The 16,473-nt window shown below is 39.6% G+C and overlaps 1 protein-coding gene across 2 annotated transcripts in view; it reads left to right on the top strand.

Moving 5' to 3' along the window:
- Window positions 1-16,473, top strand: part of AASS (aminoadipate-semialdehyde synthase) — an 83,667-nt gene that overhangs the window by 27,524 nt on the left and 39,670 nt on the right. For both annotated transcript variants that reach the window (XM_088834646.1, XM_055421180.2), the window contains 2 exons: window positions 8,797-8,856; window positions 9,044-9,111. In XM_088834646.1, the coding sequence (XP_088690772.1) occupies window positions 8,797-8,856; window positions 9,044-9,111 (128 nt within the window). The remainder of the gene's footprint in view (window positions 1-8,796; window positions 8,857-9,043; window positions 9,112-16,473) is intronic.

Here is a 16,473-nt window from a genome sequence, read left to right as displayed (position 1 = left end):
CAGTTAAAATTTCACCAAATGAAAAAATACTATAGAATACACAGTTGTAAAAAGCTACATTAAGTTATTTTACAACTGCCTCAAGCTGCAAAAAGAAAAAAAAAACCCAATGCCATACCTAAGTTATCCCTCTCTCAAAATAATGCCATTTATGTTATAAACCATGAGCACCCCATCGAAAGATGGGAACTGCTTTTGTTAATTCATATATATATATGACTGTATCACTTTGCTATACACCTGAGACAAATGCAACACTGTAAATAAAATATAGTACAATATAAAATAAAAATAAGTAACAGACCTTTGGGGCTTTACACCGAGTTAGAGTTCCTATCAGAGGGATAACAGCACCACAGCCCTACTGAATCCTTATGAAGGAGGCACACAAATGACTGGATTATAAGAGTTACAGGAATGAGAGCTGCTCACTTCCCAGAAACTACAGCTCACAGAAAACCAACAAAGGCACGAGATACAGACCATTTACTTATGAATGTGTAAAACTCAAGAAAGTCCACATTATTCCTACAACATGTTGAAAGTGCTTCAGAATTCACACAATACTAATTTTCTTTTCCGTTCCGTTCAGTCACTCAGTCGTGTCCCACTCTTTGCGACCCTGTGGACTGTAGCCTACCAGGCTTCTCCATCCATGGGATTCTCCAGGCAAGAATACCGGAGTGGGTTACCATTTCCTTCTCCAGGGGATCTTCCTGACCCAGGGATCGAACCCGGGTCTCCCGCATTGGAGGCGGATGCTTTAACCTCTGAGCCACCAGGGAAGCCCATATACCAGTTTATAACAAATGGTAAATGCAGGTAGCAGGCATTATTATGGTTGGAAACAATATTATACAGCACTTACTATGTTCTAGACAGTGTTCAGATTGTTTAGTTGGCTGCTTCAGGTCTTGGTTGCATCACGGGAATCCTTTGTTGCAGTGCACCAGCCTTCTAGTTGCGGCGCTCAGCTCTGGAGTGCCCAGGCTCAGCAATTGCAGCACGCGAGCTGTCTAGCTATAGCTCAAGGGCCTAGTTGCTGTGTGGCATGTGAGATCTTAGTTCTCCAACTAAGGATCGAACCCACATTCCCTGTATTGCAAGGTGGACTCTTAACTACTGGGCCACCAGGGAAGTCCCCAAATTACTTTATATATTTTAATTTTTAAATACTCATGATCACCCTCTCAGGTAGGTACCATCATCAACCTATTTTACTGATTAGAAAACTGAGGCACACGAAGAAGTGAAGGCTGAGAAGGGTTGCTGATGCATCTGGTGCTGGACCTGAGGTGTGTCTGGAAGTGACGCTGAGGAGTTAAAGTAGCCTGAGGAAGGACAGTACAAATGTCAGATTTTACTGGAGATGTCAGCTTGTTTTATGGCCTTGAGCCAGGCACTCACTTGCTTTCTGCACCTTGGATATTTTACCTATAAAATGATATTTAATCTTTAACATTTTTTAAAAAATTTATTTGCCGTTATTATTTTGATATTTTGGCTCTGTGATGCTGCGTGCCAGCTTTCTCTATTTGTAGTGAGCGGGGGCTCCTCTCTAGTTGCGGTGCTCAGGTTTGTCACTGCAGTGGCTTCTCTCGTTGCAGAGCACAGGATCTAGGGCATGTGGGCTTCTCTAGTTGTGGCGCTTGGGCTTAGTTGCTCTGTGACATGTGGAATCTTCCCTGACTAGGGATTAAACCCCCGTCTTCCTCATTGGCAAGCAGATTCTTAACCATTGGACCACTAGGGAAGTCCTGATAATACATAATCTTAATGGTCCCTCCAGTTCTAACATTGTGTAACTGTAAATGTCTAAGTGGCTGAAAGGCACAAATATATTTAAAAAGTAATAATAAATTTACCCAGATGTTTACTATTTGCAGTGATGCTCATTCATTTCCCTCTGGGATCATTTCCCTGAAGAATCAATAATTTTCGTTAGCCCTTTACGTGAATTTTTTATTTCAGATTTTCTTTTTTGCAGTTCTAAAATTTCTGTTTGTTTCTTTTTTTTTCTCCTGAGAATTTCTTTTGATTTATCATGAGTGTAGTTTTCCTCATCACATGAAGGAGAGTTGTAAAAGCCAGTCTACAGTCTACCTGTTATTTCCAAAATTCTGGGTAAACTTCAGCTTGAAATATAGTGATTGTCTTTTCCCCTGAGAATGAGTCGGGTCATAGTTTTCTGATTTTCTTAAGCCGAATAATTTTGAAGTATATCGTGGATACAGTGAAGACACTCTGTGGAAATTCCAGATTGCTACATTTCTCTGTAAAGTGTTGATTTTGTTTGGTTTATTTGGCTTTTTTTTTTTTAAGCAGGCAATTAATGAGGCTAGACTTAAACTGAAAACTCTGTCTCACCTGAGACAGGTATCTCAAGTAAAAGTTCAGCTTTTTCATCCTTTCTGGGCTGCTTGTAGTCTGACCTGCACATGCTCAGTCCTTCCAGACTCAGACCAGAGCTGACATGGAAGCTGGGCTTCACTTTCATCTGAGTCTGTCATTTTTGGTGTTTTCTACTCACACTCTGGAGCAGGCTATGGTGCCCAGGGTTTTATTCCTGTTCCCTTAGATCAGAAAGTCAGTAAGCTTGCTGCCTGTTTCTGCTTCACAGCACATGGCCCCTCTTCAAGGCAATACCAAAAGGACAGCACACTCAATTTCAGCGCTGATTATTTCTTCCAAGTTTTGACACTCTCCCCAAACCGCCTGCTCTTCTTCATTCTCTGAAACTGTCATGTAGTTAGTTTTGTTTGTATTTCGTCCAGAATTTATAGCTGTGATGTATAGAAGGGATAGTTAGCACTTCGTCCCTACCTGAAATAGAACCCCTCAGTCATATTGTATTGATTAGATCAACTTGACTCCAGCAGAGTCTTGGAGTAGCTAGAAGAGCTGTTGCTGAGCCTTTGGCTTTCTTTCCTTTTTTTTTTTTTTTAATATAATTTTATTTATTTTTGGCTGTGTTGGGTCTTGGTTGCTGTGAGGGCTTTTCTCTAGTTGCAGCAAGCAGGGGCTCCTCTTCATTGCAGTGTGAAGTCTTCTTATTGCGTTGGCTTCTCTCGTGGAGCATGGATTTGAAGGCACGTGGGTTCAATAGTTGCTGTTCCCTGGCTCTAGAGCACAGGCTCAATAACTGTGGTGCATGGGCTCAGTTGCTCCACGGCATGTGGGATCTTCCCAGACCAGTGATCGAGCCTGTGTCTTTTGTATTGGCAGACGGTTTCTCTACCACTGAGCCACCAGGCAAGCCCTGAGCTTTTGACTTTAATTCATCTTTTCGAATCCTTCAAGTATGCATTTTAGTGCCATGCTTATCTTATAAGGCCAAATTATGGAAAATGTTGCATAGTAATTTGCCTTTATGAAAGGATTTGACTGTTATTTCTTGAAATGTCATTTTGTTTGGCTGCTCTGACACCATTTACCATCTAAGAAGTTGCTACTAGCCATTTTCAATTCACGAATGATCATGCTTCAAAATTTCAATTACAAGTTTATTTTTCTTGGACCTTGGAACAGTTTTTCATTGTCCTTAGTCAAAATTGCCTTTCATTGAGTACAGTTGATATCATACAGATGCTAGGAGAAAAATAAGCCAATTCAATGAAATTCTTAGTGTGTTTGAGAGTTAGCCCATGTAACTGATGAGGGCTAAGTAAAATTTGAATGAAATTTTCTTTTTTTTCTTTTGGCTGCACCCATGGCATGTTCAATCCGTTTCCTGACTAGGGATCGAACTCAGACCCTTTTCATTGGGAGCATGGAGTCTTAGCCACTGGACCACCGGTGAAGTCCTTAAATAATAAAAAAAATTTAACAAAGAGCAAATACAATTTTTTTTTACATTATATGATAGTATACAATATTAAAGTGTCACAGATAAGTGATACTTAATTATACAACTTGATAAATTATCACAAAGACATGCAGGTGAACACTACAAGGTGAAAACTAGAACAAGGTTAACATCCCAGAAATCCCCTGTGCCTCTCCCAGCACTATCCCCACTCTCCTTCATAAAGGAACCTACTGTCTTGACTTGTAACTGTGGATTAGCTGTGCCTTTTATGGGAAAATTTTATTTTATGAACATATTAATCAGAGTTTAAAAACACTTCTGATACTTCCAGTGAACTTCTTGGGTCTGTTTAGTGTTCTTTGTTTTACTTTTTCTTGGTTTTCAGTCCGTTCTTATTACTTAATCTGCCCGTTTATTTTTGATTGAATGTTGGTTATAGTTTATATAAATCTCAGAGATGATTTGAGGCTCTGGATGTTGTGTGTGTGCATGTGTGTTTCAGAGAAGATTTCCTTTTTTTCTGGCAAGGAGGCTAGGAGAAAATCGCCTCCGTTCAGTTAAGAATGGAAGTGATTCCAAAGCTGAGCCTTGGTCCTTTGGAAAACTACATTTTTCAGTTGACCCTTTATTTAAAATATAATCTTTCAGGATCCCAAATGGAAATCTGGCCTTTATTAGGATCCCCTTCAACTGAACTTAAACTCCAGTGTTTTTTTTAACCCTGTGGTCAGCCACAAGCTCTTCTCAGTTTCTCTCTGCTCAGCATCCCAGCCACTGCTTCCACATTGGCAGCTACATCTAAGAAAAGTGCTTAGATTTGTTGACACAGCCAACCTCTCTAGATTTTAACACCTTCTTCCTTTTATATGTCCCTGCTGCTGAGTTGCTTCAGTCGTGTCTGACTCTTTGCAACCTCATGGACTGTAGCCCGCCAGGCTACTCTGTCCATGGGATTCTCCAGGCAAGAATGCTGGAGTGGGTAGCCATTTCTTTCTCTGGGAAATCGGTCTTCCAAACGGGGTGGTGGGATTGTCTTGGAGGCATCAGTCTCAGCACTGGACATATGTAAAAACTGATGACTGCCTCTATGCAGTCTTGATAATATGTGTACCTGCTTGCCACTAAAAAATGGAGTATATTATCTATGTTCTTTTGATAACAGTATGAAACTATATTTAAAGTACCTTGGATATATCTGGGGTTTAGTTTCAGACCACTGAAATAAAATGAATATCATAATAAAATGAGTAACACAAATTTTTTGGTTTCCCAGTGCATATATAAGTTATGTTTAAACTATACTGTAGTCTATTAAGTGTGCAATAACCATAAGTCTAAAGATGATATACATACCTTAATTAAGAAATACAGTATTATATATCAACTATGTATGTGTATTAAGTTGCTTCAGTTGTATCCAATTCTTTGCAACCCCATGGACTGTAGCCCACCAGGCTTCTCTGTACATGGAATTCTCCAGGTGAGAATACTGAAATGCCCTCCTCCAGGAGATCTTTGTGACCCAGGGATCAAACATGCATCTCCTGCATTTCAGGCAGATTCTTTACCACTGAGCCACCAGGGAAGCCTCTATCAACTATAGTTCAATTTTTAAAAAGAAAAAGAATATTGCTAAAATATGTTAACCATCATCTGAGCCTTCAGTCAGTCATAATCGTTTTTTACAATAGTAATGTCAAAGATTACTGATCACAGATCAGCATAACAAAAGTGAAAATAATGAAAAATTTTGAAATATTGTGAGAATTACCAAAATGTAAGACAGAGACACAGAGTGAGCAAACCTGTTGGAAAAAGGGCACCAGTAGACTTGCTCAATACAAAGCTGCCACAAATCTTCAGTGAAGAAAAAAATCAGTATCTGTAAACCACAGTAAGTTGAACCACAATAAAACAAGGTATATCTGTATATGCACTGTTATGTTTCCCCCTGATTTTCTTTTTTGACATGACAAACCCTATAGCATTATAGGGCATAGGATATCCTTTTGAACCAATATGGAAGTTTTGTTTCAGTTGAATTCAATAGATATTTATTATCTATTGGAACAAGGCAGACACCTAAATGAAGAGAATCAAAACACAGCTGCTGACCTATAGATGCATGAGGTCCATGAAGGGGATAAAATAGGTGTGCAATTCTAGCATAAGATGGAATGTGATAGTCACAGGAAGATGCTAATGACGTTGTGGAGGGAGAGGATCTGTCCAGTTGAGGAAGTCAGGAGAGGTGACAGTCCATCTGGCTCTTGATAGATGTCTAGGATCTTCATCTGTGTGGAAATGGGAGGCATACTGTGTGATGTAGATGGGGGAGCAAAGGTGGGAGCTAATTTAACATAAGGTTTCTATGTGCTGTCAGATCAGATGGAATTAAGGTAAATATGTTGGTTCTGTGTTAAAAGGGGTCTTAACACTGGGAAAATAGCTTGAAATTAATTTAGAAAAGAGTGATGAGCCTCAAAAGTGTTATATGTGAAAGTAGCAAGACCTACCATATGCTTCAGGAGGCTGTGCTTGCAGTTTTGTATTGAATGAATTCTAGCAAGGGAGACAGTTAAATGCGGTAATTTAGCAGCCTTTTTTTTTTTTTTTTAAATATTTATTTGACTGTCTCCAGTCTTAGTTACAACACAGGTATCTCAATCTTTTGCGGCATGCAGGATCTTTAGTTGTGGCAGGTGAACTGTTAGTTACGGCATGTGGGATCTAGTTCCCTGAGCAGGGATCGAACCCAGGCCCCCTGCATTGGGAGAGGGGAGTCTTAGTCACTGGACCACCAGGGAAGTCCCTGAGTAACCTTTTGTCATTGTTTTATATTTGCCTCTCTTTAGGTGGACTCATGACAATTATTAGTTTTCTTGGGGGGAAAATGCACTGAATTTTCAATAATGACTGCATGTATCCACTAATATATTTTTGAATATTTGCCATCTTACATTGTAGTAGCCTTACAGCAAGATGCCAAGTGCAGTTCCTACTTTCCAGGTCTATTTAAGGGCAGGTTTTGATAAACTTCCCTTGTGGCTCAGCTAGTGAAAAATCCACCTGTAATGGGAAAGACCTGGGTCAGTCCCTAGGTTGGGAAGATGCCCTGGAGAAGGGAAAGGCTACCCACTCCAGTATTCTGAGCTGGAGAATTCCATGGACTGTACTGACCATGGGGTCGCAAAGAGGTGGACACGACTGAGCGACTTTCACTTTGATAAAGGCTTCACAGAAAAAGCAGTTCTTCAGCTACATCTCGGAGAACAAAGAGAAGGAGTTGGAAGCGGAGGAGTAACGTGTGAGGTGACTACATGGTGTGGCCAAGAGGCAGGTGAGGACATGATGTGGGTACCCAGCTCCAGGCTAGTCACAGGATTGAAACGTTGGGTGCAAGTCCAGTGAGGGGGTTGAGGCAGGAGAGGCAGAGCCAGACTGTAGAGGGAGCTTGAGACTAACTCGAAGGTAATGGAAATCTACTGAATTATTTTAAACAGGCACAGGAGCCTATTTAAACACAAATAATCAGATTTGTGTTTCAGATTGGAGATAAATGGAGAGAAGAGATGTGGGAGGTAGTTCCCATGGTCCCAGTAAGGCCTACATAAGGCTATAGAATTAGAGATAAAGAGCAGAGAGAGAGAGTGAAAAGATACATAGGAGTTGAGTGATTTAACCATATGCTGAGTGAGATGTGAATTCATTTTATTATCTATTAATGGTTCTTGCCTTGTTGACAGGGTTGGTGGGTGGAGGAGTCAGCTTGAGAAGGAAATGCTCCAAAGGTAGCTGGGAGAAAGAGGCAGTGGGAAGACCCCAAGTGTCAGTTTCATCAATTCCCCTAAGAATGCCTGGCTTATAAATATGTATACCTATCTTTTTTTTTTTTAATGCTATTATCCCAGGAATAGCGAGCCTAGGTATCTGATGTTTTAGATACATGAAAGTAGTTTTGTATTTCTTTTAATGCAGTAAATAAACACTGTTCTTCCAGCATCTGGTAGGTACGTTTAACACTTTCTTAGTTGGGTGAGTGTTGTAGGGTCTCGATTATCTCATTGACCTTAAGGCCCCATCCATCAGAAGCAACCACACTTATCTGATCTTTACCCTTTGGCGTCTATTCAAAGGTTGGATGCCTTGGAGGAAATGAGAAGGACTGGAATGCTGGGGTGTCAGTATGAGGTGTGGCTTTTGTTGTTGGCCATCTACTCATACTTGTGAGATAATGGGAAGGGTATGAAGGATTTTTTGAGTCTACTGGGTCAAGTCATTTTCCTTGACACTTCTGAAATGCTGATGTGTCTATATATGGAACCATTGCTGACCTGAGGGAGACTCCCTATAGTAGCATACCTCATTTTCTACTGCTAATAGAACAGGCTGAACCTTTGGGATGGGATGGAGGTCCTCAGAGTGAGTATTGTGGTGATAAAGCTTGTGGTGATATTTGCTAGCATGCTCAACATGACACAGGCTTCCTTGGTGTCTCAGGGGTTAAAGAATCTACCTGCAATGCAGGAGACACAGGAGATGTAGGTTTGATCCCTGGGTCAGGAAGATTCCCTGGAGAATGAAATGGCAACCCTCTCCAGTATTCTTGCCTGAAAACTCCCACGGACAGAGGAGCCTGGCGGGTTACAGTTCAAAGGGTAGCAAAGAGTTGGACATAACTGAGGACTAAACAACAACATACACTCAACATGACACATCTAACTGGTGGGGAAGTCTAAGCTTTTTGTGTTTTCAGTAAGCAAACATGATTAAGGTTTTGGAATTGGAAATTGTACTGAATAAGCATGTTTTGGGGGGCAGAATTCATTGCTTGCAGAAGACTCCTTTTGCCACTTATACAATTCAGTGATTTTCAAAAAACTTTTCTAAACATTTTTTCCTTTGACTAATATTTTAATATAGATAAAATAACAAGACGCCTTCTTTGCAATATAATTTATCTTTTTCCAATCTCATTTCCTTTTCAGATACTATCAGATGCGACACAGCCTCTTGAAAGTCAGAATTTTTCTCCTGTGGTGCGAGATGTAAGTTATGAAAAGTATTTCTTTTCATGAATGTATTTTTTCTACCACTTTCCTTGATCCCTTTTCCTCTTTCCCTCCCTTTCTTTATCCATCTCTGTCACTCTCTCTTTTCTCTGTTAGTCATGAGCCCATGATTGTGGGACTAAATGTGCTGACTAAAGAATTGTCTTGTATCATATATATTCAGGCAGTGATTGCATCTAACGGCATGTTGTCTAACAAGTATAAATATATCCAGAAACTCCGAGAGAACAGGTAAGCATCATTTACAACCTCTTGTTTAATACATTTACTCTTGGATCTCATGAGTATTTTTTAAATGCTTCCATATGAGTTCTTGATGCTAGGATTATGCAATATGTATTTTTTTTGAAGTCTGTAAATACTATGAATTTCAAATGAAGTGACTGGCTGAACCCAGTGTGAATTATTTTCCTTTGAATAGTATTGTAGCATCATTTTGGCTTTCTAATATCCATGTAGACTTGTGTGTAGGTAAGCAAAACTTCAAAAGCTCTGTCCCTGTTCTTTCTCTAACATTTTGCATATTGTAATATCTCAGCTATTTTCTCAAAGGAAAACAAGCAAGCTAACCCTTTCCTTGGCACTTTCAGATTGATTTCTAGTTGAAGATTTGGATTCTCTTTTGCTTAGGATAATATTTAACAAACTGGAATCTTGGTTAGCAATTAAGAAAAGTACTGAAAAAGAAAATAGTGAGAGGTCAGTTTTCCCTGGGATTCTTATTAGGAGGAATATGTCAAAAAGTAATGAGACAAATCTACTGGAGAGAACAGTTCTCTTAGGAAGATACTTAGCTAAGGCCTTGGTTTCCATAATTGGCTTTACTACTCAAAATTTGAAAACATAAACATTGACATTGGGATGTTCTGGTCTCCAGCTGGCTGTACTTGGTCTGTGTTTATACATGCTCTATTGGTCTATTCACATTTAACAAAATGACCCATGCACTGAATTCTCAGGAGAAGCCAGAATGGGAAAATTAGAAACAAACTGCCTGATCTTCTCTCTGTTATTCCACCTATAAGAAGTGAATAAGAGATCAAGTACTATTGTCATGCCTTTTCCATGTGTGTTTGTTAGCTTATACTTACTTTTGTGTGTTAGTGAAATATTCTGGCATGATACCAGGGGTATATAATTTTTATTTTTATAAAAAAGCAACTAGTTTGTAGAACTCCATAGGTGAGTGCCTTATAGGGGAAAATTCATATATTTGTTTTTCATAGTTTTGTCTTTGGATTTTCATTCTGATGATTTCTTTCTTACATGACTAATCTCAATGACATGTCTAACATGACTAGTCACTCTTTATACACCATATTCCATGTAGCAGCAGGTCTAACTGCTAGGACTTCCTGTCTTCCTTCCAGGTAGAATCTTGTGCCAAGAGATTGAAAATGAAGACTGCATTTTGGAAGGAAATTAGAGTTTCCTTGAATCTCTGCCTTATTTTTTTGTTCTCTTTATTCCTTGTCCTGTGCTTAGTTGCTCAGTTGTGTCTGACTCTTTGCAACCCCATGGACTGTACCTTGCCGGGCTTCTCCGTTCATGGGGATTCTTCAGGCAAGAATGCTGGAATGGGTTGCCATGCACTCCTCCAGGGGATCTTCCTGACCCATGTTTCCCACATTGCAGGCAATTCTTTTACCGTCTGAGCCACCAGGGAAGCCCCTTTATTTAGCACAGTAATTATTAACCAGGAGTGTGGGGTTGCTGATGGGGCAGATAGTATTAATATCTAGAAGTAAGTTTTTAAAAATGTATTTTGAACATTTTCTTTTTAGAGATCAAAATAATGTGTTTCATATACCCAAACTACAGAAGGTGTTATTAGAAAGGATCTGTAAGAGCCAATAATAGTGCTTTCTTCTGGGAGGTGAAATGGGATAAAGGTGGAAGTTAAATGAAAGCTCCCATCATCAGTGATAGGAGTGTTGGGAGTGAAGAGGGGTGGGAGCATTTTATATTTACATTTATTTTTATTTACTTATAATTAATGAAATTAAGTGAAATTAAATTAAGGTTAAAGCTTGAGAGACATCCTAGCCTAAAAGATTCCAGCAACAGAGCCTTCTGCTTAAGGCACTGGCACCAAACCATTTCCATGGTTTTATATTGATATCTGGGAATTTGAATCAGAAGACTTTTAATGAGTATCTTTAAGACAGAATGCAATGAGCAATAGTAGGCTTATAAAGATGGAGAAGACTTAGTCACTATCTTGGAGGTCAGAGTTTGTAGGAAAGACAAATCATTAACTATTAGGCAAGTACAAATTTCAACAACAGAGAAATTCAAGAAATAGAGTTCTGCCTAGTGACTCATCTTAGGTTTCTACATTTAATCCATAACATTTGTGATTTCAAGATTATGGTTTTAGAAAGAGACTCACAAACTTAGAATATGAACATACAGTTTCCCAAAGGGAAGGGATAGTTAGGAAATTTGGGAAGGTCATTGGTATATTCAAAATGGATAACTAACAAGGACCTATTGTGTAGTACATGGAACTCTGCTCAATGTTATGTGCCAGCCTGGATGGTAGAAGGGTTTGGGGGAGAATGGATACATGTATATGTATAGCTGAGTTTCTTCATTGTTCACCTGAAACCATCACAATATTATTAATTGGCTATACCCCAAAACAAAATAAAAAGTTTATAGAGTTTGAAAAAAAAAAAAAGGAGAAACAAAATCATGGTTTTCACTGGTTTCAAGTAACCCAAGAGATAAATCACAAGACTGTGTCTAATATGGATAATAACCTCCTGCTCAGATTGTAGTATCCTCAGATTGTTGTGAGGAGTAAATAGGTTTCTGATAAAAGGCCCCGAGCATGATTTTGCAGAGAAGGCAATAGCACCCCACTCCAGTACTCTTGCCTGGAAAATCCCATGGATGGAGGATCCTGGTAGGCTGCAGTCCATGGGGTCGCAAAGAGTCGGACACGACTGAGTGACTTCACTTTCACTTTTCTCTTTCATGCATTGGAGAAGGAAATGGCAACCCACTCCAGTTCTTGCCTGGAGAATCCCAGGGACGGGGGAGCCTGGTGGGCTTCCGTCTATAGGGGTGCACAGAGTCAGACACGACTGAAGCGACTTAGCAGCAGCAGCAGCAGCATGATTTTGAATCAATGTCCTCCCCCGGAAGGATAAAGTGTGAGACCAAGTGACTCAGTTGTGAACAGCCAGGCATTGGTCCAGCACTTGTACCTCACTAGTGGTACTGGGAATTCATATACATCAAAGATGTCTGGATCTATTGTTCATTATATGGGATATAAAATAATTAATGTAAAATGTTGGTATTGGGAACTCCTGGTGAGATTCTTATTGAAAGAAATGTAGGGGAAAATGATTGCTTCACAGTCTAAGATTTTTTTTTTAATATAAATTTATTTATTTTAATTGGAGGCTAATTACTTTGCAATATTGTATTGGTTTTGCAATACATTGACATGAATCCGCCATGGGTGTACATATGTTTCCCATCCTCAATGCCCCTCCCACCTCCCCCCACCCCGTACCATCCCTCTGGGTCATCCCAGTGCACCAGCCCTGAGCATCCTGTATCATGCATCGAACCTGGACTGGCAATTTGTTTCACATATGATAATATACATGTTTCAATGCCATTCTCCCAAACCATCCCACCCTCGCCCTCTCCCACAGAGTCCAAAATACTGTTCTATACATCTGTGTCTCTTTTGCTGTCTCGCATACAGGGTTATCGTTACCATCTTTCCAAATTCCATATATATGTGTTAGTATACTGTATTGGTGTTTTTCTTTCTGGCTTACTTCACTCTGTATAATAGGCTCCAGTTTCATCCACCTCATTAGAACTGATTCAAATGTATTTTTTTAATGGCCGAGTAATACTCCATTGTGTATATGTACCACAGCTTTCTTATCCATTCGTCTGCTGATGGACATCTAGGTTGCTTCCATGCCCTGGCTATTAGAAACAGTGCTGCGATGAACATTGGGGTACATGTGTCTTTTTCAATTCTGGTTTCCTCGGTGTGTATGCCCAGAATTGGCATTGCTGGGTCGTATGGCAGTTCTATTTCCAGTTTTTTAAGGAATCTCCACACTGTTCTCCATAGTGGCTGTACTAGTTTGCATTCCTACCAACAGTGTTAAAGGGTTCCCTTTTCTCCACACCCTCTCCAGCATTTATTGCTTGTAGACTTTTGGATAGCAGCCATTCTGACTGGTGTGAAATGGTACCTCATTGTGGTTTTGATACGCATTTCTCTGATTATGAGTGATGTTGAGCATCTTTTCATGTGTTTGTTAGCCATCTGTATGTCTTCTTTGGAGAAAGGTCTGTTTAGTTCTTTGGCCCATTTTTTGATTGGGTCGTTTATTTTTCTGGAATTGAGCTGCAGGAGTTGCTTGTATATTTTTGAGATTAATCCTTTATCAGTTGCTTCATTTGCTATTATTTTCTCCCATTCTGAAGGCTGTCTTTTCACCTTGCTTATAGTTCCTTTGGTGTGCAGTTCAGTTCAGTTCAGTTCAGTCGCTCAGTCGTGTCCGACTCTTTGCGACCCCATGAACCAAAGCACGCCAGGCCTCCCTGTGCATCACCAACTCCCGGAGTTCACTCAAACTCATGTCCATCGAGTCGGTGATGCCATCCAGCCATCTCATTCTCTGTCGTCCCCGTCTCCTCCTACCCCCAATCGCTCCCAGCATCAGAGTCTTTTCCAGTGAGTCAACTCGTCGCATGAGGTGGCCAAAGTATTGGAGTTTCAGCTTTAGCATAAGTCCTTCCAATGAACACCCAGGATTGATCTCCTCTAGAATGGACTGGTTGGATCTCCTTGTAGTCCAAGGGACTCTCAAGAGTCTTCTCCAGCACCACAGTTCAAAAGCATCAATTCTTCGGCGATCAGCTTTCTTCACAGTCCAACTCTCACATCCATACATGACCACGGGAAAAACCATAGCCTTGACTAGACGAACCTTTGTTGGCAAAGTAATGTCTCTGCTTTTTAATATACTATCAAGGTTGGTCATAACTTTCCTTCCAAGTAGTAAGCGTCTTTTAATTTCATGGCTGCAATCAGCATCCGCAGTGATTTTGGAGCCCCCAAAAATAAAGTCTGACACGGTTTCCACTGTTTCCCCATTTATTTCCCATGAAGTGATGGGACCAGATACCATGATCTTCATTTTCTGAATGTTGAGCTTCAAGCCAACCTTTTCACTCTCCTCTTTCACTTTCATCAAGAGGTCTTTGAGTTCCTCTTCACTTTCTGCCATAAGGGTAGTGTCATCTGCATATCTGAGGTTATTGATATTTCTCCTGGCAATCTTGATTCCAGCTTGTGCTTCTTCCAGCCCAGCATTCCTCATGATGTACTCTGCATAGAAGTTAAATAAGCAGGGTGACAATATACAACCTTGATGTACTCCTTTTCCTATTTGGAACCAGTCTGTTGTTCCATGTCCAGTTCTGACTGTTGCTTCCTGACCTGCATACAGGTTTCTCAAGAGGCAGGTCAGGTGGTCTGGTATTCCCATCTCTTTCAGAATTTTCCACAGTTTATTGTGATCCACACAGTCAAAGGCTTTGGCATAGTCAATGAAGCAGAAATAGATGTTTTTCTGGAACTCTCTTGCTTTCTCCATAATCCAGAGGATGTTGGCAATTTGATCTCTGGTGCCTCTGCCTTTTCTAAAACCTGCTGGTATGCAGAAGCTTTTAATTTTAATTAGGTCCCATTTGTTTATTTTTGCTTTTATTTCCAATATTCTGGGAGGTGGGACATAGAGGATCCTGCTGTGATTTATGTTGGAGAGTATTTTGCCTATATTCTCCTCTAGGAGTTTTATAGTTTCTGGTCTTATGTTTAGATCTTTAATCCATTTTGAGTTTGTTTTTGTGTAAGGTGTTAGAAAGTGTTCTAGTTTCATTCTTTTACAAGTGGCTGACCAGTTTTCCCAGCACCACTTGTTAAAGAGATTGTCTTTTCTCCATTGTGTATTCTTGCCGCCTTTGTCAAAGATAAGGTGTCCATAGGTGTGTGGACTTATCTCTGGGCTTTCTATTTTGTTCCATTGATCTATATTTCTGTCTTTATGCCAGTACCATACTGTCTTGATGACTTTGACTTTGTAGTAGAGCCTGAAGTCAGGCAGGTTGATTCCTCCAGTTCCATTCTTCTTTCTCAAGATTGCTTTGGCTATTCGAGGTTTTTTGTATTTCCATACAAATTGTGAAATTATTTGTTCTAGTTCTATGAAAAATACCATTGGTAGCTTGATAGGGATTGCATTGAAGCTATAGATTGCTTTAGGTAGTATACTCATTTTCACTATATTGATTCTTCCAATCCATGAACACAGCATTGTTCTCCATCTATTAGTGTCCTCTTTGATTTCTTTCACCAGTGTTTTATAGTTTTCTATGTATAGGTCTTTGTTTCTTTAGGTAGATATATTCCTAAGTATTTTATTCTTTTCATTGAAATGGTGAATGGAATTGTCTCCTTAATTTCTCTATTTTCTCATCATTAGGAATACAAGGGATTTCTGTGTGTTGATTTTATATCCTACAACTTTACTATATTCATTAATTAGCTCTAGTAATTTTCTGGTGGAGTCTTTAGGATTTTCTATGAAGAGGATCATGTCATCTGCAAACAGTGAGAGTTTTGCTTCTTCTTTTCCAATTTGGATTCCTTTTATTTCTTTTTCTGCTCTGATTGCTGTGGCCAAAACTTCCATAACTATGGTGAATAGTAGTGGTGAGAGTGGGCACCCTTGTCTTGTTCCTGACTTTAGGGGAAATACTTTCAATTTTTCACCATTGACGATAATGTTTGCTGTGGGTTTGTCATATATAGCTTTTATTACGTTGAGGTATGTTCCTTCTATTTCTGCTTTCTGGAGGGTTTTTATAATAAATGGATATTGAATTTTGTCAAAGGCTTTCTCTGCATCTATTGAGATAATCATATGACTTTCAATTTGTTAATGTGGTGTATTACATTGATTGATTTGTGGATATTGAAGAATCCTTGCATTCCTGGGATAAAACCCACTTGGTCATGATGTATGATCTTTTTAATGTGGTGATGGATTTTGATTGCTAGAATTTTGTTAAGGATTTTCGCATCTATGTTCATCAGTGATACTGGCCTGTAGTTTTTTTTTTTTTTTTGGTAGCATCTTTGTCAGGTTTTGGGATTAGGGTGATGGTGGCCTCATAGAATGAATTTGGAAGTTTCCCTTCCTCAGCAATTTTCTGGAAGAGTTTGAGTAGGCTAGGTGTTAGCTCTTCTCTAAATTTTTGGTAGAATTCAGCTGTGAAGCCATCTGGACCTGGGCTTTTGTTTGCTGGAAGTTTTCTGATTACAGTTTCAATTTCTGTGCTGTGATGGGTCTGTTAAGATTTTCTCTTTCTTCCTGGTTCAGTTTTGGAAAATTGTACTTTTGTAAGAATTTGTCCATTTCTTCCAAGTTATCCATTTTATTGTCATATAATTGCTAATAGTAGTGGTGTTGAAGAAGACTCTTGAGAGTCCCTTGTACCGCAAGGAGATCCAACCAGTCCATTCTAAGGGAGATCAGTCCT

Source organism: Moschus berezovskii, chromosome 3 (assembly GCF_049115385.1).
Source record: "Moschus berezovskii isolate FMDL1 chromosome 3, NW_MosBer_1.0, whole genome shotgun sequence".
In the NCBI taxonomy this organism is placed as follows: Eukaryota; Metazoa; Chordata; class Mammalia; order Artiodactyla; family Moschidae; genus Moschus; species Moschus berezovskii.
The sequence above is the reverse complement of the archived record's forward strand: the minus strand, read 5'-3'. Positions and strand labels throughout refer to the sequence as shown.